Source organism: Leptonychotes weddellii, chromosome 8, assembly GCF_054177405.1.
Source record: "Leptonychotes weddellii isolate Sample4059 chromosome 8, ASM5417740v2, whole genome shotgun sequence".
NCBI lineage: Eukaryota > Metazoa > Chordata > Mammalia > Carnivora > Phocidae > Leptonychotes > Leptonychotes weddellii.
Window position 1 is genome coordinate 99,909,447 of NC_138376.1, and position 24,646 is coordinate 99,934,092.

Genomic DNA, 24,646 nt, shown 5'->3' on the forward strand with positions numbered 1-24,646 from the left:
GGACTCCTCCCTCAGGCTGAAGAAGGAGGATGTGCTGAAATTTATTACTGATGGGAGAGGCCACAGCAAAATCTTCAATCTCTCTCGATAGCAAAAATGTCAATCCCATTTTGGTAAATTGCAGATCTCATAAAACTATGCAAGTAGGTAGAAAATGGCAGACAAATGTCAGGTATATTTAGAGGAAACTAATTCAGAATGTGCTAATTAAAACATACATATCTTATTTCTAAAGTATATATTCGTGATCCTGTATGAAAAGAGAACTTTGGGGCGCCTGGGTGGCTCAGTCGGTTAAGCGACTGCCTTCGGCTCAGGTCATGATCCTGGAGTCCCGGGATCAAGTCCCGCATCGGGCTCCCTGCTCGGCAGGGGGTCTGCTTCTCCCTCTGACCCTCCTCCCTCTCATGCTCTCTGTCTCTCATTCTCTCTCTCAAATAAATAAATAAAATCTTAAAAAAAAAGAAAAGTGAACTTTGAGGTCTTGAAGACTTTCCCTTCAGATCAGTGTTGAGCCACCAATTATTTGCTGGTCTCTCTCCTAGGAGCTGGGAAGACAGGGATGTGCGGCAGCAGGAGAACAGGATCTCTTCTCAGGGACACCACATTCTTTTAAGGGGACATCTAATAAACAGGAGACACGGCAGCCTGTGATAAGTGCTGTGGGAGAATAAAGGAGGGCACCAGGAGTGGTTGACTCCTTTAAGCTGGGTTGTTAGGGAGGCCTCCCAGAGGAGGTGGCATGAACAGTGTGGTCTGGGTGATAAGAGGGAGCCAGCTTTGTAAAAGAAGGACTGAGGAGGCCCCGGGGCAACGGAATGGCGAGGGGGGGGGGAGCCCCTAAGGCAAGAACCTGTGTGACGTGTTTTGTTTGAGGAAATAAAGACCTTTTAGTTGAGCCTTACAGGTTAAGGGGGAGTGGAGTAAGATGAAGTTGAAGAGGTCCAGGCCATGTAAGGCTTCATGAGAAACCAGACTAGTGGGGTTTCATTCTGTTTTGTGTGTGATGGGAAGCCACTGGAAGGTTGAGGGCAAGGAAATACGGTGATATGATTTATGTTTTAAAGCGATGGCTCTAGCGTTGGTATGTGGGACCGAGAATGAAATCAGGGAAACCCACAGTTTATTGCAGTAGACTCATTAAGAGGGCTATGGAGGATAGAAGTCACTGGATTTAGGGTAGGTGTTGGAGGCAGGGTCATCACGGTGTGTGAGGGAGAGAGAAGAATCAGGAATAACTCAGGTTTTGGCTTGAACAGTTCACTGGATAATGACGCCATTTATCGAGGATGGGAAGGCCAGACTGGAGGTCAGAATCTAGAGTCCTTTGGCATGGTGAGTTTGAGATGCTCATTAGGTGTCCAAGTGGAGATCCCAGGTGGGCGGTTGGATACATGAGTGTGGCGTCAGGGAAGAGGTCAGGGCATACAGACTGGGGATATTTGGCAGACAGACGATATTTAAAACCCAGGGAGAGGGGTTCAATAGAGAAGAGAAAGGAAGTGGGTTAGAGGAGATACCAGCAAAGGGACTGAGAAAGACAGGCCAGTGGGGTGTGAGGAAAATCCGAACACAGTGGTCAAGGAGCTATAAGAAGCAAGTGCTCCAAGAAGGCAGGGGTTGGTATCTGTGCTGGTGCAGAGTGTGATTCTTGGAAACGTTCTTATTTTATAATGACCTCAGGCCAAAAGCAACACGGTTCTCAAATGACCTATATTCTTTCTTTCTTTAAAAGTTACGAAGTGAAATTGAAGAAACGTACAAAAAATAATAATGCTTTCTGACAGCTCTCTAACTTTTCATTGGTGCCAGTTTCATGCTCTTTTAAAATCATTAATTGTCCTTTCTTGCTGTAGGAGAACAAACAAGATGGAAGAATCCTGAGGGGTTCGCAGAGAGCCCGAAGGAAAAGACGAGGTGATTCAGCTGTATTGAAGCAGGGTAAGTTGATGAAAGAAAGGTTTTACTTGTGGCTTTATGAAGTGGAAAACATTTCACACAGGTAGACATTTTAGTCTTAATTGTAATGTACACTAGGGCAGTGAAGATACTGTTTTGGGTTTTTCTTTGATTAAATTTTGTCAATAAAAATCAGGGTTTTGAAGATGTAGATAAGGAAAAAAATGGAAATTTGAACTGTTGAGTAGTGTCCGTGCAAACATGAAAACATCTTCCTATATTTTTCCATCAAATAGGTTTTTTTTTTTCCTACTTTTGCACATTGACTAAAACCTTTGTTCTTGTTCATTTCCTAAGACTTTAAGTTTTTAATGTTTCCTCTCAAACCACAACCTCCTAATGAGGAACCATTTTTGTTTCTGTCATTGCTCCTTAGGCAACACTTTATTTTTATGATGAATCCAGTCCTCAGACCCTTTCCTTTTATAATTGACTGGATGACCTTGCCTCCTTATTCAGCATGGTCCTGAGCTCATTTCCATTGAGGCCTCAGTGTCCTCCGGTAGGGGTTTGTCTCGCCTTTTTGACCCATCCCATCTGCCCGCCAGCCCTTCATGTTAGGGCAGCCCCTCCGCCGACCTGACCGTTCATGTTGTCCCTGCAAACCGGGGCCAGGAAGCCAGTGTGCCTCCTCGCCGCGTGGATGCACTCCTTGCTCGTTCATCTCTCAGTTCCTCAAAGACAGCTTCAACTATCTCTGCCTGCCTCAGGCACACAGCCTAACTCTTATATTCTTGGGGGAGATGACCTTCTGTTTTACATCACTGAGATGAGAGGGGGTAAATTTCTCACTCTGGTCTCTGCCTCACAAATGTTTTAACCTTTCTCTCCCTTCTGCTTTTCTACCTTCGGGGTCCTGGCTCTTCTGGGACCTTGTTCTCCAGTCATTTATTTTTTTCTCCCTTAGGTATTCAGAATTTCTTTTTTCTTTTCATGGGCTCCATCTTAGCCTGCTCAAATCTCATTCGCCAAATAACTTTCGCTACCCATCAAGATATTATGCTCTTCCTTTCAGTTCTGTTATTTGTTAAATTAATCCAAAATAAAATTGATATTGGCTGGCTGCATGTCTTTATCACTTATAGATTCTTTGGCAGCTCAAAATCTGGCCCTTGCTGAATTGACCACCCCCTCCCCTCCCAAATTAGCAGCCATTCCCTCAGCACTCAGTGCACTGGCCTCTTCTTAGTCCTTAGCTTCTTGATTTCAGGAAACATTTTTTGATCATCTTGTGTCATGATACTGCTCTATCTTGGTTTCCTGTGTTGTGTCCTTCATTTATTCTAAATTCTTCTGCTGCTTTCTTCTGCCATCATAGCTGGTCATACACCACAGTTTACTCCTTAGCTTTTGCTTCTTTGGAAGAGGGGCCAGGAGGAGACGGAACTGCCAGCCATGGAAGTAAAAGAATGGCCCGGCATAGTAGTGGTTCGGGAAGTGAGACTTCACAAGATACACCTCTGACTTCTTAGATTTGGGAACCCTACTAGCCTATTAGTCTCACTTGCTTTTCAGGTTTGCCTCCTAAAGGAAAGAAAGCCTGGTGCTGGGCATCCTATCTGGAGGAGGAAAAGGCTGTGGCGGTGCCCGCGAAGCTCTTCAAGGAGGTACGGACTCTTCTAGAAAACACTGTCTGCATTGTCTGTCAGGGCGTTGTCTACAAGGGCGAAAGCTCTGGAATTCTGATCTGGAATTAGCGTTGTTTGTTTAGGAAATGTGACTTGGGATAATTTCTCAAGCATATTGTTTTTCGTGAGTGTATTTATGTGGAGGGGTAAGTGCGAGGGCAGCTAACGTTAATATATGCTGACCACCACCTCCCCCCCCATGCCACATGCATGGGCACATGTCGAGATACACATGCTCTTTCTCTCAACCTTTACTGGGCTTTCACTCAGTAATTTTAAGAGGGGTACCTCGACTACTGCCGAAAAGCTCGTAGATAAAGAAAACCTGGCATGAAATTTCATGTCAACATTACGGTTTTGGGAGAAATGAAAATGAGTTAGAGGTTTATATAATATCACAACAAAAATCTAAAAGCAGGTTATTGTATTTTATTAACTGTAATAAAAACATTTTGTCTTAAGTGACTTAAGCTCGGAAGTATAGATACCAAGTGTGGTTCTGAGTGGGAGCTGCCATCCCCGGGCTAAACCTGGGGTCAGGAAGCTTTTTCTGTAAAAGGGCCAGATGGTCTGTGTTTTAGACTTTGTGGGGCATCTGGTCTCAGTGGCAGCAACTCAGTTCTGTTGTTGTAATGAAAGCAGCCATAGACAATATATAAAGGAAGGGCTATGGCCATGTTCTTGTAAAACTTTATTTATAAAAACAGGTTGTGGGCTGGATTTGACCCATAGAGTGTAGTCCGCTGAACCTTGTTTTAAATTATTTAATTATATTTAATCATGGCATGTAATAAATCCTCCATTGATACCTTGTTAGATATGCATTCAGATAAGCAGTTTTAAAAAATGATGAATAGTAAATGTTATGATGATTACATCTATATTAGGAATATTTAATTTAAACGTAATTGTAATTACGTATGAACTTGTTCTATCTGATTATTTTCTGTAACTTTGATTCTTTGTAGAATAGACTTTTTTACATTAAAAAAAGTTTAAATATACCTAATTACTTGAATCAGTAAAACAGTCATGTAATTCACCCTGTAAAAGTACTAGAAGAATGTGAAGTATGTCCCTCAGAGCCCTGTCCTCTAGGTCCCAGATTTGCCTCTCCCAGTAATAAGTGATTACTGTTACCAGTTCTTCCATCCCCTTCCTAGAAAATTGTATGTGCAGATAAGCAGTAGATATACACAGATCCTGTCCTCCCCATTTTCAGCCACATGGTAACATGTCATACACACTGTTTTAGACTTTGCTTTTTTTTTTTTTTAAACTTAGTTTGGAAAGGAGTCCATCTCAGTTCATGAATCCCTTCATCATTCTTTTATATTCATAATATGACATCTTATGTCTGTTCCATAACAAGTTAAGCTGCTCCCTATTGGTTGACACACATATGTTAATATATGACACATACACAACAACCACAAATAAATGTTTTGGTGAATGACCTTGTACACCTGTCATTTTGCACATAATGTGGGTATCTCTTTGGATAATTTCCCAGAATTAGAATTGCTGAGACAAACCGCATGTCCTGTTCGCATAGATACTGGGAGGTGGTTAGAGGTTGTGCCGGTTTCGACCCCTGCTAGATGTATGTATGCGCCTGTCCTCCCAGAGCCTTGCCCGCACTGTGTTACCACACTTTTTGATCTTGACAAACCTGATTAGGGGAAGTATGTTTTAGTGTAATTTTACTTTGTATGACTCTCATGGGTGAGGTTGAACATCTTTTCAGATATGTAAAACTTTTCCCTTTCTGTGACCTGTGTATAGTCTTTGTTCATTTATCGTTGGATTATTTGGTGGTCCTTTTCTTTTGGATTTTTAAGAATTATTTATGTATTTGTTAGTCTTTATTTAAGAATGGTAATTATTCACATTTTAATTGGACGTTCAGGATAAAATACTAAAACTGCTGTCATTTTGCATTTTAGTATCAGTCCTTTCCATATAACAAAAATGGGTTTAAAGTTGGCATGAAGTTAGAAGGTGTGGACCCTGAGCATCAGTCTGTGTACTGTGTCCTCACTGTGGCTGAGGTAAGCCTTGCCTTGTCTTTATTTTTGCAATACAGTGGTGATTCTGGGGTTTTAATAATGGGAAAAGGTGCCATTTGTTCAGTGCTTATTTCATGCCAGGCATTGTACTTACTGCTTTGTGCGTTAACTCACTGAATCTCTACAAGAATCCTATGCAGGTCATGTTTTTTCATTCCTGTTCTATAGGTAAAGGAACTGAGGCTCAGAGAGGTTAAGTGATGTATGCAGGACCACACAGCTTCAAAGTGATAGAACCAGGATTTGACCCCAGGTCCATCTGACTCCATAGCTTTGGTCGTACTGTGGTTCCTTCACATAGGAAACAGACCAACAGGGGCGTCTGCGTACCTCAGTCAGTTAAGAGTCTGCCTTTAGCTCAGGTCATGATCCCAGAGTCCTGGGATGGAGCCCTGCATCAGGCTCCCTGCTCAGTGGGGAGTCTGCTTCTCCCTCTCCCTCCACGCCTCCCCTCCCCATCTTGTTCTCTCTCCCTCTCAAATAATTAAATAAAATCTTAAAAAAAAAAAAGAAAAGAGGGGCGCCTGGGTGGCTCAGTCGGTTAAGCGTCTGCCTTCGGCTCAGGTCCTGATCCCAGAGTCCTGGGATCGAGCCCCACATCGGGCTCCTGGCTCAGCGAGGAGCCTGCTTCTCCCTCTCCCTCTGCCTCTCTCCCTGCTCATGCTCTCTCTCTGTCTCTGTATCTCTGTGTCTCAAATGAATAAATAAAATCTTTAAAAAAAAAGAAAAGAAAAAGAACTAGACCAACAGATATTTGTGTATTTTTTAGTATTTCAAGGTACCTCTGTGAAATTTTTTAGGAAAAATTGTCCAAGTCTATTTATATATATGTCAGTCTAGTATATTACTGAGAGCATTTCTTAGAATTTATTTTTTCCTCCTGTGCAGAATTCACTTTTTCCTCCTGTGCTAGCCTCCACCTTCCTCCCTCTCTTGAGCCAGGGGTATGTGTCTTTAAAAATTCTCCCAAAGGGGCACCTAGGTGGCTCAGTAGGTTGGGCATCCAACTTTTGAGCTCAGCTCAGGTCATGATCTCAGGGTCATGGGATCAAGCCTCGCATCACACTCAGTGTGGAGTTGGCTTGAGATTCTCTTCCTCTGCCCATCCCCACACTCACGTGCCCTCTGTCTCGAAAACAAAATAAATAAAGTCTTTAAAAATTCCCCCCAAAAGAATAAGATGATCTCTTGTGTATTAGTTTTAGTTATCATAATATTCTTTCAGTGACTTAGTGAATTTGTAAGAAGCTTGGCTCCTGTGGAACACACTAACATCTGATGGATGATGACAATTATGGTAAATAATGATGATATACAGTTACATAGAGAGGACCATGGGACAGATGCTGAGCTTAGTGCTTGCCATATATTAGCTCATCTTAGTTCCCTAAATAATTGAGGAAGCATTGTGAAGAAGCAGATTCAGTTAAGTGTAGACTGCTTTTGAGAAGTTTAGCTGTAAAAAAGGGGATCTTTTTAAGGTGTGTGTGTTGTGTGTGTTCCAACTCCTCGTTTTGAAGGAGATATATTTTAGTTTGTCTAGCTTTTTACTATAATAGTAATGTTTGCTCATCATGAAAACTTCAACTAGTATAAGAACATACATTAAAATAGGGACGCCTGGGTGTCTCAGTCGGTTGAGCGTCTGCCTTCGGCTCAGGTCATGATCCCAGGGTCCTTGGATCGAGCCCCGTGTCAGGCTCCCTGCTCAGTGGGGAGTTTGCTTCTCCCTATCCCACTCCCCCTGCTTGTGTTCCCTCTCCCTCTCTCTCTCTCTCAAATAAATAAATAAAATAGTTTTTTAAAAAAAGAATATACATTATAAGAAAAGTCCTCTATCACACTCCTTGCTTTTCCTTATTCCAGATCCCAGAGATAATGACCCTTATGCATTCACTGTGTTCCATCCAGATGTTTTCTCTATTTGTAAAAATACATATACGTATATTTTTTTCTTTTTTACATATAAATGGTATAATACATAATTTTTGGAGCTTGCTTTTATGACAGTGTATCTTATATTTTATATACATATTATTTTTAAGCATTGGGTGGTGTTCCATTTTACTAATTTGCTGTAATTCATTTAATTTCTCTCATATTGATGAACAAATGAGTGGTCTTCACTTTCTCATCATTCTCATTATTACAAACAGTGCCCTTGTGAGCGTGATTAAAATTTAAATTTTTGATGCATGCTGCTATTTGTTGCTCCAAAAAGGTTTGCCAGTTGTTACATTCTTAACCAAGACTATGGGGGAATTTGTTTGCCTAAGCCTGAGAGATAGTCTTTATTTACTTTTCTTTTTCTTCCCTCCCCCTGCCCTTTTTTTTTTTTTTTTTTTTAATAATGGGAAGAGACTGGAGAATTAATTCTGAAAAAGCAGCTAGGGAGCAGCGGATTGGAGGGCTCAGAGAGAGCAGATAATTGATAAGGAGGGGCTAAGGGAAGTTGAGATCCAGGATATATGAGGAGACCCAGCCTTAGCCAGGAGCAGGAATCTCTTCTTGGGTTCTAGCAGGGTGGAGGTGGAGGGGGTGGGTGTGCACAGGCATGGGCAGGTTTGCTAGTTTGGAGTCACATGTTCAAGACAGCTTCTTTACCACAGAAGGTGAATCACTGAGAGTGACGATGGAGGTCATGGGCATGGTAGCTGAAGGAGAGGGAGGAGGGTTTGAAAAGGCTGTTGTGAAGAATGGGAGTGGGAACCGGACATGGCTATCTAGAAGGATTGCTACACAGAGGGAGAGTCCACTCTACAGGTGCATTTGGTTCTCATTTGTGGAAGTTGATCCTATAAATAGCAAACCCTGGACCACTACTTCAGGGGAAGTACAGGATTAGGTTCCTGTGAGCTTTTGGTCACAACATTTCTGTCACCTGATCAATATTTAACCTTGTTTATGTGTATTTCTGTTCCATGACATCTTATTTAATATCGCCTGTTGATTCTTTAACACGGAACTCCTGGTCAACAGCACTATAACTTATGCCTGCTGAAGCTTATCTAACACATGTCTTCTCTATGAGGCCCATGACAACCTTCTTGCACTAGGGACACTAGCCAGTCCTTCAGCACTGTGCTTGGGGGCCATTTTAAATAGCAAAATCGCCAACAGAAAGCACAAATGTGAAAAATGTAGCAGTAAACTGACTATGCAAAGGGCGTTTGGCTTACAGAATGAGATGGAAAACAAGGCAGAGAGCGCATTGCTTTCTTCGACTTCACCTCGGAACTTGCACAAGAGGCAGCTCACATTTTTCGCCACTCTCTGTGCATCTGTTCCCAAACACCACGAGTACTATTTTTGGATTACAAGTAAATTTTATCACGTAGGTGAATTTGCAAACAGGAAATTGTGAATAATTTTTTTTTCCCCCTCAGCAATAGTCCCTAGACCACGTATAGGTGCAGACTAGGTGGATCGAGGGGGTAATGGAATTTTGTCAGGCATGTGTTTTAGGAGGGACATGAGGCCAACAATTAAAAAATGTTGGCAAGAAAATGTTCTCAGTGATTGCTAGGGAAGGAAGGCTCAGGGTGAGGGCAGATGCTAGGGAAAAAGAAGGATCAACTTCTGGGAGATACTAGACATTTCAATGAGATTGAGGAAGAAGTGTGTATAGGGAGTAATCGGGTTAGCAAACTGAATAGGAGGATGTCTTCATAGCACTAGATGTTTTAATTTAGTAGTTGAGAGGCAGTTTAGTTCCTCATGGGACAAGATTCAGGAGAGTAACTGAAGTGGAGAAGAAATGCAGGGAGCAAGGAGCCAGGGTCCTTTGACAGAATGAGTCATCTGTGCGCACGAGGGAATTACTCAGGAGAGAGAAAGGAAGAAAGGAAGCCAGAGCTTAGTGTCTGATGAGTGAGAAAGGATGTTTGGGAGGGTGGTATGTGGGATGATAAGGACGAGTTGGTGATGCAGCCACATGACACGGGACTCACAGGAGCAGGGGCCTAGGCAGTAACCTCTCCTGAGCCTCAGAGGGATAGAAAGTGGGAGAAGGAGCAGTCTCCACTTGAGGGAAGGGTTGAGAGGGGTGCATTACATATGCCTTTGGACAAGGAGTTTGATGATGTCGGAGATTGTTTACCAAAGCAGAGGGTTCCAGAGAGCATGAGACACAGTGGAGATTGTGGGGCCAGGAGGAGGCGGGGAGGTTGACTCAGGAGGTGAAGCTCAGAGCAGTATGACCCCAGGGGACTAGAGGGAGAAGTCACAAAAGGGGATTGTTTCTCAGGCACTGACCAGAGACAGTGGAGTGTGAGGCAGAGTAGGCTTGCCTGGCTCTGAGACTGAGGAGAGAAGCAGCCACTGAGCTCCCTCTGGGTGTGGGGTTGATATAGGGCGGGGGGCAGAGACGTACTTCGCAGGAACCCCCCATCTTGGCTCTGCGGAGGGACTCTAGTCTCTCTGGAGGGAGTCAGCTCAGTTGTAAATCTGATATATGTAACATATCAAGACATTCTAATTGAAAAAATATTCATATAGAAGATGAAATATAAAAAGCCCATCCTTCCCTTTTGGCCTCTCCGTTCTCATTCCCACTTCTCAGAAGAAATCATTGTCAGGGCACCTGGACCCAGGCTCAGTCGTTACGCGTCTGCCTTCAGCTCAGGTCATGATCCCGAGGCCCTGGGATCGAGCCCCGCATCGGGCTTCCTGCTCGGCAACGAAGCCTGCTTCTCCCTCTCCCGCTCCCCCTGCTTGTGTTCCCTCTCTTGCTGTGTCTCTCTCTGTCAAATAAATAAAATCTTTAAAAAAAAAACAAAAGAAATCGTCCGTATTTTGGCATATATCCTCAGAGCTTTTTTTACTGTGAATTTACATTTATATGTGCATGTGTAAGTATGTACATAAATGTGTATAAATACATATACTTATGTGTATACATGTATACAGACTATCACATATGTGCACACACATAAAAATACACATGAATTCATGTATATATAATTTTTCTCATACACTGACTCATCCTGTACGGTTTGTTTTGCCACTTGGATTTTAATAGTGTGGCAGTAAATAGACAGCTGCCTTATTATTCGGGGATTGTTAATTGCCCTGGCTCTGTGCTCTGGTCTCAAGCTTCTGGTTTGGAGTGTTTAGAGGTCTGGGGTGTTGTGTGGTTCCACATCTGAGGTGCTGGTGGCAAGGAGATTGAGAGGCTGCACTTCTCTCTAAGAGCCCAAGGCAGAGAGTGACCCAGCTGAGACCTCCTAGACCCATGTGGCCTTTTAACTCAGAACTTCCCCAAGAGGAACCGTTCAGACAGATGCATGGCCTCAGCATTCAGCATGCATTACATAAAGTGAGTTCTTACTGGCATTCCAGGGAACCTGTCTCATCTAAGTATGAATTGACGAAGGCCTTTCTTTCTCCCAACCCAGCTACGGGTAGAGAGGAGAAGCCATTGACTTCCCTCTAGGTACCAGCCTTGATCTGGCCAAATGTCACTGTCTGCAGAGCTCTGTAAAGGCTAAGGGCCAGCATTTAGGCAGTGGACAGCAGGGCGTCAACCCTGGGACTCTGCAGGGGCTGCGTACCCTGTGTGGGGCCGTCTCCTTCCCTGCCGGCCCTCCTTGGTGATACGTGCTGGTACAAAATAAAGAATGCAGAGAGGACGTGTATATGTAGGAAAATCATTCTTCCCCCAGTATCTGTGTGCTCCTAATATAACTGGGAAGAATGCCAAAGCACCGCAGCTCAGCTCTTCCCAATGAATCGCCTTTGCCTTTAGATTTTTGTCATTTTGTTCACTTGCTTTTGTTGCTGTTAATGAGCGTGCTTTGATTAACATAGGCTATTTACACTTGATGTCCATGGTTTTTTTTTGTTTTTTGTTTTTAAAAGATTTTATTCATTTATTTGACAGAGAGAGAGAGAGAACAAGTAGGCAGAGAGGCAGGCAGAGGGAGAGGGAGAAGCAGGCTTCCCGCTGAGCAGGGAGCCCGATGCGGGGCTCGATCCCAGGACCACGGGATCATGACCTGAGCCGAAGGCAGCGGCTTAACCGACTGAGCCACCCAGGTGCTCCGATGTCCATGTTTATTCTTGCACTGAAATCAATAGATTTTGTTTTATTTTGTAAGTAAGTTTTGTACATAGATATTCTGGGTATTTTGGATTTCTTTTTGTTTTTTTAGTCAGTCATCATGCTTTACCTATTTCAGGTTTGTGGATACCGGATAAAATTGCACTTTGATGGATATTCTGATTGCTATGACTTCTGGGTAAATGCAGATGCTCTGGATATTCACCCAGTGGGGTGGTGTGAGAAAACTGGCCATAAACTCCATCCTCCGAAAGGTATTGTCACTTTTCTGTTTCATATTTTAAATTCTGTAAAAGCTTCTTTCCTTACATGGTGATTTGGAATTTTTAAGAATTCAGACTTTATAATGATTCAGATAGGCCCAAATTCAAGCTTATTGTTTATGAAGAAAAATACATTCATTAAAGTGAAAGAAATGTAAAAAGTAGAATCCTATTTAAGAGAATAAACTATGTCCATGTACTTCTTTGTATATAAAATAATATTTGATTGATACTTAATTTTGAATACAAATTTTAGTTACAGATTTCTTTCATACACACACCCATGCGCCGCCCCCCCCACCCCCACACACACCTGACTCTTGAACAACACAGGGGTTAGGGGCGCTATCTCCCAGCACAGTTGAAAATCCACATGTAACTTTTGACTCGGTAAAAACTTAATTACTAATAGCCTACTGTTGACTAGAAGCTTTACTCTTAATATAAATAGTCAATTAACACATGTTTTGTATGTTACATAGATTATATACTATATTCTTACAATAAAGTAAGCTAGAGAAAAGGAAAGATTATTAAGAAAATCATAAGGAAGAGAAGATATGAATAAGTGGACCTGTACTGTGCAAATCCATATTATTCATATGGATAAATACATGTATCCTTGAAAAAACACATTGAAAAATTTAGTTCTAACCTATTTAAATGACTAAGTTTACTTACTGATATTTCATTATATAGAGAATCTCAAGAAATTATGCATTGAATTCATGAATCTTAATATTTAGAAGATTGGAAAGGAGAATATAGCATTAAAAGCTGGTTTAGATGGGGGTTGAATTAATAGCAATTATTTTTTATTCTTGAGTTCTTTATAGGACAGTCTGGCAGTCATTCTGCCTGTTTCATTTTTACATAAAGATCCAAGAATAACAACCGTCCTTTTCAGTCCATCCCTAATGTATTTAACAATATCTTATTTCTTTCCTTTTCAACTGTTATGTTCAGTATTGTTTACTTGATGTCAAAGATCCAGGTGACTAGTGTGATATATTTGGCCTGTCTCAGGACTCTCATTTTTTCATGCACTAGCCATCCTTTGGTTTTAAGTGAAAAATTAATGGCAGAATGGTATTTTCAGATGGCTGAAGGATTAAACAAAAACACAGAGAAAAAAATGAAGGTGAAAAAGAAAATGTGCATGCCTTTATATAAATTGACCTCCTATATGTGGCGAATTATTAGCTGTACTTTTAATGCTGCATTTTGGACTTCAATGGAAGTAGAAGAGAGAACATGAGCAGATAAAATAAAATACTCAATTTCCTTTTTAAAGGAAATATTGGCTTCAGCAACATTATATGTGAAATTGTGAGCATTAAGGCAAGGACATTTCCATTATTGTAATTTGCCAACATGCTTACTTCATAAATCTTGAATTGTCATTCTGGTGGTGATAGGCTAAAAAGATTTTTCTGTTTTATTACTGTTTTCTCCAGTTTCCCACTTGTTCCTACAAGTGAGTTTCTCAAAATAGAACAGGGGAGGAGAAAATAAAGATTTTGACTCCTCCGGCTTACTCCTCTACTGCTGAGCAGTTCCACCTAAATACTGGTAGAAATGGCCTGGTAATAAGACGCAGACCTGAGTTTAATATGTATTTGCTTCCTTTTACCTTTTCTTTATATCCGTTATCATTCATTCGGAATTGAAAAAAAGTAATATGATTTGTTGGAAATTAACACAGCCTGTGTAAGAAAATCTATAGTTACGAATTATGAGTTAAATTTTGTCTTTTTAAAAAATCAGTTGTTTGATTTCAACATGTTAGAAGTATAGCTAAAAGTGGGAATGGAAAATTAAGTGTGAAGTATTTTGACATTTTACTAAGTCCGTATATATGTGCTTATCCAAGGTTATAAAGAAGAAGAATTTAATTGGCAGACCTATCTTAAGACATGCAAAGCTCAAGCTGCTCCCAAGTCATTATTTGAAAATCAGAATATAGTAAGTACATCCAAAATACTTTTCCTTTCAAGGGAAATGACTTTTGAGTGTTTCCTAGGTTAAATTAAAAGTGATACCAAGAGACTATAGTAAATTTTATTGCTTTGGTAAATAGAGTACTCTTAATTAAATTTTAAAATTTGCTTAAAATCATCATGAATAAATATTTCATAGACAAATCATGGTTATTGTGTTTTATTTAAGGGTAGAAGGCAACATAGTATGAAACCCTGGTGTGATTTACAGTAAAAGTACATTTAAAAAATTGAAATTGAGCAGGATATTTTATTGTTAGTGTCCCTTGCTTAGAGTGCTGTTCACATGGGATTCATGCAGTGAGATGAGTGTAGCCCTGTTTGTATTTGCATGCTAGGGACGATGATTTACCTTCACTCCAGTGTGTAGCTTTATTTTGCCGTATGACAGAAGCAAAGTCTGGATGTGTATGTATTTCCTGCTTTTTTGACCTGTGTTCCCACTTTCCGTGGCGTGTTCCCTGTTGCATCTCTGAAGAAGCCCAACATGTTACACTCTTCTTTCTTGTCCACATTCTGATCTAATTGGAATTAACAGAGAGCAAGCAGGTGGAAAGCCAAAATACCATCTTTATAACAGATGAGGGCTCAGTTGGAGTACATGCATGGCCTCTATCTGTTGAGGAATGAGCTTTGTGATTCTGAGACCTAGAATTACGATTTCCTGACCCTTCTGCCCCATCCCCCAAGCCCAGGAGCATTGGACCAGGGCAGACCTACATCCCTGCAGGGACAGGAGCAGATGGAAACTGCGTGCCCTGTAGGTCAACTTACTTTTAAGAGTATGACCACTTCCTTCTTCCAGAATCACCAGTCAGGTAACAGTGAGTGAGAATGTAGAAAGAGACAATAATGTTTCAATAATGGGGTTCCCTCCAAATGGAAATGAATATTAGGAGTGGGCAGAAACTTTCTCACCCATTCCAAATACCTTCCATTTGGGAAATGATTTTAACCAGTTGTTTTGAGCATTGGTCTGATGACTAAAAGAGTCTCTGATCAAATTGAGCATAAGCCAGGTCGAATTAGAGAACTCAAGAGGGTGTGTGTGTGTGTTTAGGTAACTAATAGAACTAATGAGCCAGATCATTATTTTAAAATCCCTTAATTGAGAGGAGAGCTTAATTACTGAAATGTAAATACTGTGTCGTCAGTAGGTATTCTCTGTCAAGACAAGGGAGGAAGGTCAGTTAGGTGGAAAATTCAGCGGCCTGCTCCAAGATTCCTCCTAATCCCTGTCTGTTCTCTGAGGATGCATTCTGTCAAGGATTTGATTAATTGCCTTGAACCATCATCTTAAATTCTGTGCATTGCTAGCACACAGCTTAATCTTGGGCTATGAGTTTGATACCCAAGAAGAAAGTAATTTTTCTATTTCTAGATTCTTCTACCTCAGAATATTCAAATATTTGTGGTCAGAACCCTGGTAAATAATTTCAGGACTTAAATGTATCATCAAGGTGTCTGTGTGGCATTAATGCCTACTCCTTCTATTCATATAAGACATCTGCTAACGTTTTCAGATATGTGGCTGTCTACATTTTTGTAATGATAGCTGTATAATTATAGTAAAATGGGAGATAACATTTGTTTTTTTTTGTTGTTTTTTTTTAATTTTTTTTTATTTTTAAAGATTTTATTTATTTATTTGAGAGAGAGACAATGAGAGACAGAGAGCATGAGAGGGAGGAAGGCCAGAGGGAGAAGCAGACTCCCCGCTGAGCGGGGAGCCCGATGCGGGACTCGATCCCGGGACTCCAGGATCATGACCTGAGCCGAAGGCAGTCGCCTAACCGACTGAGCCACCCAGGCGCCCGAGATAACATTTGTTTTGCTTAAAGTAATTAGAATAGCATCTGTATACTTAAGTCTGGGCAGAGGATTTTTTTTTTTAGAAGGGCAGAAATGACTTGTGTGTTATGATTGGCATTAGTAATATCCCAGTACACTTCTCCGAGTTAGGATAGTTTTCCTCACACAAGATCCTAAGGAATGTTTACATTTTACTGCACCTCAAGCACTAAATCTTACTGAGCTATTATTGTCTTAGTTCCATGTCCCAGATGGCTGGTCATTTGGTTTTCCTTATATTACAAACTATTTTGAGTGGCTATATATGTTCAGCCAGTTCTTTTGGTGCTTTTGTGAATAATATCTATAGTGTTAGGTAAAAGTTGTAATAATTTACAGCCTTTCATGTCTGAAGATGACCTAGTTTCAGTAGAGTACTCTTTAGAGAGATCTTTTCAAAAATGGGAGTGAACTTGCACAGACTCATACACATTTCTAACTTGATTAAGTGCATATTTTGTGTGAAATAATTTTCATTGTTAAGTCTGTAATCAAGGACAAGAAAAGCAAAAAGTGAACTATATGGTGAATTAAACTTGCCCAACTGGTAACTGCAGTGCCAAAACACATATTGAAATTAACTAAACTCTGTGAGGTTATGGGTGGTTTAGTCTTGATACCCAGATAGTTGACTTGGGTGTACCAACAGGACATTGTTTTCTCATTGCTGCTCATTGGAAAGCGACCCTGCTCTAAAACTAGTACATGCTCTTTAAATAACGTGACTGCAGCTGACGGATGCCAGGTCTTTGGGTGGGAGGTGTAGAGAGGGTCCAGATCTCACTGTTAAGTGTGTGCTTATCTCTAATTAAATCTGTGTGTTTCGTAGACAGTGATCCCGTCAGGCTTTCGAGTTGGAATGAAGCTTGAAGCTGTAGACAAAAAGAATCCTGCGTTCATCTGTGTTGCTACGGTAACAGATATGGTGGACAATCGTTTCCTGGTACATTTTGACAACTGGGATGAGAGCTATGACTATTGGTGAGACCTTTTCCGTTGCTGTGTGCTTTCTGTAATGGGTGTATTCAAGTCCACCAGGTGTACATGGTTTGAAAACAATAATAATGCCAAGCTCGTGACAAAAAATAACAGTGCCTTGTCCCACTCCTTCCCATTTCAGATTTTTGACTTTTCACCTGTTTCATATGGCACATATTTCTAAATAGTATCCTTTAATTCGACTTTATGTCTCGTATTTTAACTCACTTCCTGCTGTGGAAGTGTGGTTTACCTCCTGCCCAACACATGTTCACGTGGGAGTGCACAGAGATGCATACTTCCCCCCTCATCGTGGGTATCCATTTTCTCAGAAAATATTTTAATTTTCCTTCATATTTTTATTCCCAGTAGCTAATTGAACCATTTTTAATTGCCAGATATAAATAAATTAGTTGAGGAATATTGTTTTTAATCCTTAGAGTTTGGGGACAAACTGCATAAAGTAGTAGGAGCAAAATATTATAAAATTATATAACTGTATACAATAAAGCCATCATATTTTGATTAAGGAGTTGAAATAATGATTTCCATACCTAATTCATGTTTATTGATCATTACAATTCAGTTTCCTGGTGAAAGGCATTTCTGAAGTATTTAATTCCTTCCTAGAACACTGGCAGTGAGAACATTTTAGAGCAGTGACACGTATCTTTATAAAATATGGCTAGTGTTACAGTATCAATTGAATAATAATTTATATAGGTGTTGCTACATTTCGGGGAAGCTTGTTTCCTGACCTTACCTTTTAGTATGCCTATATTTAAAAATTCAGCAGAGTCATCAATAATTTCCATTACTCCTCAAATTAAATTCTTAGACACTCACCAGTTTTACTTATATTGTTTTAAAAAGGAGAGGCATTGAAAGCCATTTGCTATTCATATTTTTTAAATGCTTTCTATTATACATTACATGTGCTTTTTACAGAATTTTTTTAAGGGTAGACAAGCAGTTCCATGATTATACCACACAGAGTCAAGTACTTCTGAATATTTTGGTGTGTTTTTCCCCAGCTTTTTTCTGCAAAGCATAATTTTCCCCATAGCATGTCTTTTCATTCAGTTTGCAATAAAAATTTTTATTGAAATATAGACCATTTCAAGCATGTACAAAAGCAGAATAAGAGAGACCTGCCTGTAGCCGTTATGCAGCATCAATAATTATCAACTTAAAATTCACTCTTGTTTTCTCTGTATTCCTTCTCCTAAAATCCCCACTCCAGGATTATTTTGAAGCAAATTCCAGATAGCATAGCATTTCATCTGTATATATTTCAGTATGTATCTTTTAAACATAGGGATTCTTTTTCTTCAAATTCATAATGTTATAAATGCCGTAACGTTATTAACATACTTAAACATTCTTCCCAGTTGTCTTAGTTTTGGTTTTTTGTGTTTTGTTTTGTTTTTTGTTTTTTTTAGATTTGGTGGTTTTAAATCCAAATGAGGCGTACACTTTGTGATTGTTCTGATGTTTCTCTTCATCTCTTAATTTATAGATTCCTATTCCTCTTTTTCTACCCCTTATAACTTTTACTGAAGAAACCAGGGTGTTTGTCCTATTGAGTCTTCCACAGTCTGGATTTGCTGATTGAATTCTCATATTGCTTACCATGTTCATCTGTTCCTCATATTTCTTATTAATTGGTGGTTTTTGTTTCATTCAAAATTATCTGTACCTAACTTGAGTAAGGGAATCGATGAGAAAACATTTAAATTTAGTAACACTATAAATCTGTTCTGAGGTCGAACGTGTTTCTCCCCTGCTGTGTTTGATGTGCTATAATGATGACAGTACCAGAGTGATGACCAGATCCCTTAATAAAGTGATACTTTAGGGGCGCCTGACTGGCTCAGTCAGAAGAGCTTGTGACTCTTGATCTCAGGGTCATGAGTTCGAGCCCCATGTTGGGTGTAGAGATTATTTAAATAAATATTTAAAAAAATAAGTGAGGGGCGCCTGGGTGGCTCAGTTGTTAAGCGTCTGCCTTCGGCTCAGGTCATGATCCCGGGGTCCTGGGATCGAGCCCCGCATCGGGCTCCCTGCTCCGCGGGAAGCCTGCTTCTCCCTCTCCCGCTCCCCCTGCTTGTGTTCCCTCTCTCGCTGTGTCTCTCTCGGTCAAATAAATAAATAAAATCTTTAAAAAAGTTAAAAATAAATAAGTAAGTGATACTTTAAAGCAATTACTAGAATCTGCTAGAATGAGTGCTTTTATTTTTAAAGTTCTGATTCATTTAGGGAGATTTTTATTTTTTAGCTTTTGTTTGATTTAAACAAAATGGGTAAATGTTTGTTATTTTTGTGGTCTTAGATGTATTAGAGAGTTTGAAAAGTATAAGTTGTTTATTTGACATAAGATACATTTCCTTTAAAAACATTTTTCTGGAAAAAAGTAATGAAAAGCCTAGAAGACTTTGTCACATTCATTTTTCTTTGATGCCAAATGCCTAGGGAATAGGAAAGATACTGGGTTCTTTTAAAAAAAATGATCTCTTTTAACACTGATTTTTGTACTTTTATGAGCACAAACTAATTATTTTTAGGACAGAATGTACTTTGAGGATTTACTTACACTTTTAACTATTGACATGAAATCATATTTTGTTAATTGTCAGAAAAAGTGCAGTGTGTTCTCTTTCTCAATATGTAATTATGGCACATTGAAAATTGCTTAAATGCATTGGAATTTCTCCAGCATTATTTAGTATTATGTTCTTTGATCTTTGAATTTTGGAATGGTTTTTATCTGCATAAATTACTTGTTTAGGTATGCAATTGAGGTTACAAATTGGATTGCTTTCCCAATTTAAAATAGTTTGGAAATGAGATTTTTTTTCCCCTTTGAATTGGATAGTGATCTTACCTCTTTTTTTACCTTACTGGGAATTGGAAAACGTGTATAGTTGACCCTTGTACAGTGTGGCAGGGGTAGGGGCCCTCACTCCCAGCGCAGTCACAAATTTGTTTTGACTCTCCAAAAACTTAATAGCCTGCTGTTGACCGGAAGCCTTACCGATCACATAACCAGTTGATGAACTTGTATTTTGTATGTTATGAGTGTTATATACTGTATTCTTACAATAAAGTAAGCTAGAGAAAAGAAAATATTATTAAGAAAATCGTAAGGAAGAGAAAACACATTTATAGCACTGTATGTATTGGAAAAAATCCACATAGAAGTGGACCCATGCAGTTCAAACACGTATTGTTCAAGGGGTCAGCTGTATAAAATCTGTGTACATTAGTAGTAGTACAAATGCAGTGAAACGTTTCTTCCTTCCAAAGAGGAAAACTGAAAATTTATGCAGAGTTGAAGTAGTTTTTCATGAAAGGAAAATAGTATATGTTAGAATAAATTTTGCTTTACCTCTGGGTTTCCAGGTGCTTTTATTATACTGGTAATTGCTAGCTGCTTAAATCTATCCCCTTGACAGTCATTAGATTTATTAATAATCCTAAATAACTCCGAATAGTAGAACTAGAAAGGACTTGAAAGCTGGGGAGGAACACCATCCAGGCGAGGATGCCGCTGTCTTCCCAAAGCAGTGTGCCGCCTCTCCTCCCGTCTTCCGCCGCCTGAAAACTGGGCTCCGCAGCGGAGCACTGATGTGAAGGAGCATCCCTTCCCTTCCCCCAGGCGCTGGCCAGGAACCTTCTTTTTAGAAATTTTATTTTCATGTGATCTCATCGTATGGGAACCAGGAAGGCATGGCAGGACTTAGCTGATTGTTGAGTAGAAAAGCTGTCGCATTGAGGTTGTGGCTTCAGCTGTCCCTGAATTTCGGTCTGGTCTCCCAGGTGAGGCAGGGCAAAAAAATCAACAAGCAGATCTATGAAAAAGAGAAGCATTGAGTTAGTGAATTAGAACAAACAGGAGGCTAGGGCCTTTATCTCCAAACTTTGTTGTTGTTCTTTGTTTTTTGTGGTTTTGTTTTGTTTTGTTTTGAGATGGAGTTCTTTTACATTTATAAATTGAGAGTAATAGTAATATTATGTTTGTCCCCAAAGTAATGTTGAAAAGTTTGCAGCATGTTGTCAGTTTCCAAGAGTAGTGTCAAAGTTAATAGGTTTGTCATCATTTGAGAAGCATGGGTTGATGGTGGTCATGAGTTACAGAGATGAAAGGAACCTAGGAAGCTTGCACTTCTGCCCTGAGGGGCTCAGGGTCTGGGGAGGGACAGAAACTACAGACTCCACTGTCTAGGCTGCAGGGTAGGTGGTTTATGCTTAGTAGAACCAGCCACTTGCGGTCTAAGGTGGCCGGTGGAGGGAAGGACTGACTGACTGAATGGAGGGTTCTTGGGGAAGGCTTCCTGGAGGCTGTGGGATTTGAGCTGGACCATGAAGGAGGATAGGAATCAGTACTTAGATGTTGGGATGGAATATTCCTGGCCAAGGAAAGCATTTGCTCATATTTAGGCCCAGGGGGGGCAAACAAAGCTGTGTTTGGGGACTGGCAGCCCATCCATTTAGTAAGTGACTGTACTCTTCCAAGCTTTAGTTGCCCCCTTTGCAAAAGGGATGTTACTACGTATCTCATAGGGTGTGGTGAGGATTAAAATAAAAGTTTTAGAAGCAGAAACTAGTTTGCAGAAGATTAAAGAGATGCCTGTAAGGGACTTCAGGCAGAGAAGTTTGGCCCTGAGGGCGAAAGTGGATTATGGCGTGGGGAGGGTGGGGGGGCGCAATCAAAGGTCAGGGCAGGGTTCCCTGCACAGAGTTTTGAGCTTGGTTTTCAGGCTGCAGAAATGAGGCCACCATAAGGGAGATATCTGAGCCTGTGGTCCTGTCAGAAGAGCTAACCTGGGGGGGAAATGAGCTCCCTTCCCTGTCAGCCCGAAGGAGATGAAGAAATGACGGGAAAATTTGAGACTAGCATAATGACATGGCATCTCCTTCCTCTTTCCCAAGGAGTCACTGTGTTAGTGAAAAATCATGTTTTAAGTTTAAAGCAAATTAATAATATTGAAAACAGCTACTATGGGGAATGGGATTGGAAATGAATTAGGGATGAAAAGAAGAACTACATAACTCAGCCTGATGAGGTTTGGGGTTTAGTAGCGAAACACAGAGTTAACGGAGGCCCCTGTCAGAGTTGGTGCAGACCCGAGCCAGGAAAGCAAGGTGCTGGGAAATAAATCAAGTCATCATGCTCCGGATTCAGGGAGTAGGCGAGGCCAAGTGTCCTGTATTTCTTCAAAGAATCTGAACCATTATTGCTTGAAATGAAGACTTCAGAATTTTCCTTAAGTGAGCATCTTGAAATGTTCTTGTTTGACTCTTTGCCTAGATTTGCAGAGCCCAGTGTGTGTGCATTTTGTTGAGCTATTGGCTGTGACTTGATAAAACCAGGATCTCTTTCTTTTTACCTGGAAGGCTTGGTGAAATCACTTAACCTCTTCATGTTTCCATAAAATGAATATTTTAGCATCTACTCTCTTTATCCTTATATTACAAACACGAGTTTTCATGAGTGATTTCTTTGGTTTCTGACCTTTTCAAAGTCTACCAGTCTAGGTCTGATTAGATCTTAGCAGCCTTCATGAGTAATTTGCACTCACTTGTGAAATAGACTTTATTTTTTTAAATTAAGATTTATTTATTTATTTTAGAGAGAGAGAGCATGAGTGTGTGCTAACGAGGGCAGGGGAGGGGCAGAGGGAGAGAATCCCCCAAGCAGACTCCTCGCTGAGCGCAGAGCCCAACACGGGGCTCCATCTCATGACCCTGAGATCGTGACCTGAACCGAAATCAAGAGTTGGACACTTAAATGACTGAGCCACCCAGGCGCCCCAGGAATGGACTTAAAAAAATGTTTGACACAGAATTCTTTGATGATATATGTAAAAACCCAAAAGAAAGAAAGGGGGGTACAGTGATCAACAGTTTACAAACTTCTCACCATCAGTTGTTCTTCTATAATTACATTTCTTTCTGGTTACATTTCTGCTTTTGAACACTAGATGGGACTAAGAGATGACTTGTTTTACAGTAGTAGCAGAAAAGATTTCACAATCTTCCAACTTCATTCTCAATAAAGTGTTGTTGGCTGATGGGCAGAGTATGGGTACAATAGATGGAAACAGAGCTCTTTCTGTTTTCTCTACTAGATGGCTTCCTGTTGATTTTAAAGGGTGACTTTGATCAATATTTAGGCAGCATTTACTTAAAGAAGATTCGAGTCTTACAGGAATGTGTGGCCAAGATACACCACGATATTTTCCTTAATTGCAGTTTATAGAGAAATGCAATAAAATCAAAAGAATTAGTAATGTCACTGTTCTTACTTTAATCGCCATGAGCCTGGCAGGTAATTATAAAAACTATTTGAAAGCTGTATTAGACTGGGAAGAAAAAAAGTAGACAACTATTGTGTATGTGTTCTTTTTATTATTTTTAATGAGCCCTATGTGAGTTAATGCCTTTCTCTAAAATAAAATAAGAATTTCTCTGAAATAGAGGCAATACATAATCAGTAATAATCCATAACCAGATGATTGTCTTGGAAAAGAGTAGAATAGCTGGAAATAGAGCTTTATAGTCTTGTTTATACAATTTATAACAGAATACTTTTATTTCATTTCATTTCCAGTATAGTTAACATACAGTGTTATATTAGTTTCAGGGTACAATATAGTGATTCAGCCATTACCCACATTACTCAGGGCTCAGCAAGATAAGTGTATCCCTAATCCCCTTCACCTGTTTCACCCATCCCCCCCATCCACCTCCCCTCTGGTAACCATAAGTTTGTGCTCTGTAAGAGTCTGTTTTTTGGTTTGCCTCTTTTTTCCCCCCCTTTGTTTGTTTTTCTTAAATGCCACATATGAGTGAAATCATATGGTATTTTTCCTTCTCGGACTTACTTATTTTGCTTAGCATTACACTCTTTAGATCTATCCATATTATTGCAAATGGCAAAATTTAATTCTTTACGGCTGAATAATATTCCATTGTATGTATTTACCACATCTTCATCCATTCATCTATTGATGGACACTTGGGCTGCTTCCATAATTTGGCTATTGTAAATAATGCTGTGATAAACATAAGGGTGAATATATTCTTTTGAATTAGTGTTTTTGTATTCTTTGAGTAAATACCCAATAGTGATTTACTGGATCATATGGTATTTCTGCTTTTAATTTTTTGAAGAACTTCCATACTGTTTTCCATAGTAGCTACACCAATTTGCATTCCCACAACAGGAGGTATTTTAAGGAATTGTATATTAAAATACCTTTTATGAAAATATATCATTGTAAGAAATGTACCAATTGTTGTATGAACTTAGCATTGACCTAGCAGTGTTTGTTTTCTTTTTACATTTCTAAAATAATGACATACACATATACACATAACCCTAATACATAGATTAAGAGAAATAATAGCGTGGGGAAGGATGGTAGGAGATAACAAGTGAATAAAGGAAGAGAAAGGAAGAAACCTTTAACTGTAAATTTAAAGGTATTTTTCACTGAAATAATTCTGAGAAAAATCAACATTAAATTGAGGCTATATCAACTCACCTTGTTACTGTTCAGGGCTACTAATTTGAAAGTTGGTTTGAAAAGAGGTGACTATATGTTGATCTCATTCACTTAGAGCATTTTTTTTTTTAGAAAGTTCTTTGTTTTTCAGTAGTCATAAGCTTTTTTTATTCACCAGAAACTCTAGCCACTGTGTTACCTTTCTGGCTTTCTCTCTTTTAGTTTTCCATCCAGATGGCTGTGTTGAGATTTCCTGATCTTTTAGCATAGGCTCAACGGATCTGGTTAATAGAGCAAGACTGGGCTCCTTGGCATCCTTTAGACCA

General features: G+C 39.9%; 1 protein-coding gene across 8 annotated transcripts in view; it reads left to right on the forward strand.

The window, feature by feature from the left end:
• The window catches only part of L3MBTL3 (L3MBTL histone methyl-lysine binding protein 3), a 120,553-nt gene that overhangs the window by 35,363 nt on the left and 60,544 nt on the right, over window positions 1-24,646 (forward strand). For all 8 annotated transcript variants that reach the window (XM_031031603.2, XM_006736654.3, XM_031031605.2 and 5 more), the window contains 6 exons: window positions 1,857-1,941; window positions 3,475-3,566; window positions 5,534-5,638; window positions 11,836-11,971; window positions 13,854-13,945; window positions 16,661-16,812. In XM_031031603.2, coding sequence (XP_030887463.1) covers window positions 1,857-1,941; window positions 3,475-3,566; window positions 5,534-5,638; window positions 11,836-11,971; window positions 13,854-13,945; window positions 16,661-16,812 — 662 coding nt within the window. The remainder of the gene's footprint in view (window positions 1-1,856; window positions 1,942-3,474; window positions 3,567-5,533; window positions 5,639-11,835; window positions 11,972-13,853; window positions 13,946-16,660; window positions 16,813-24,646) is intronic.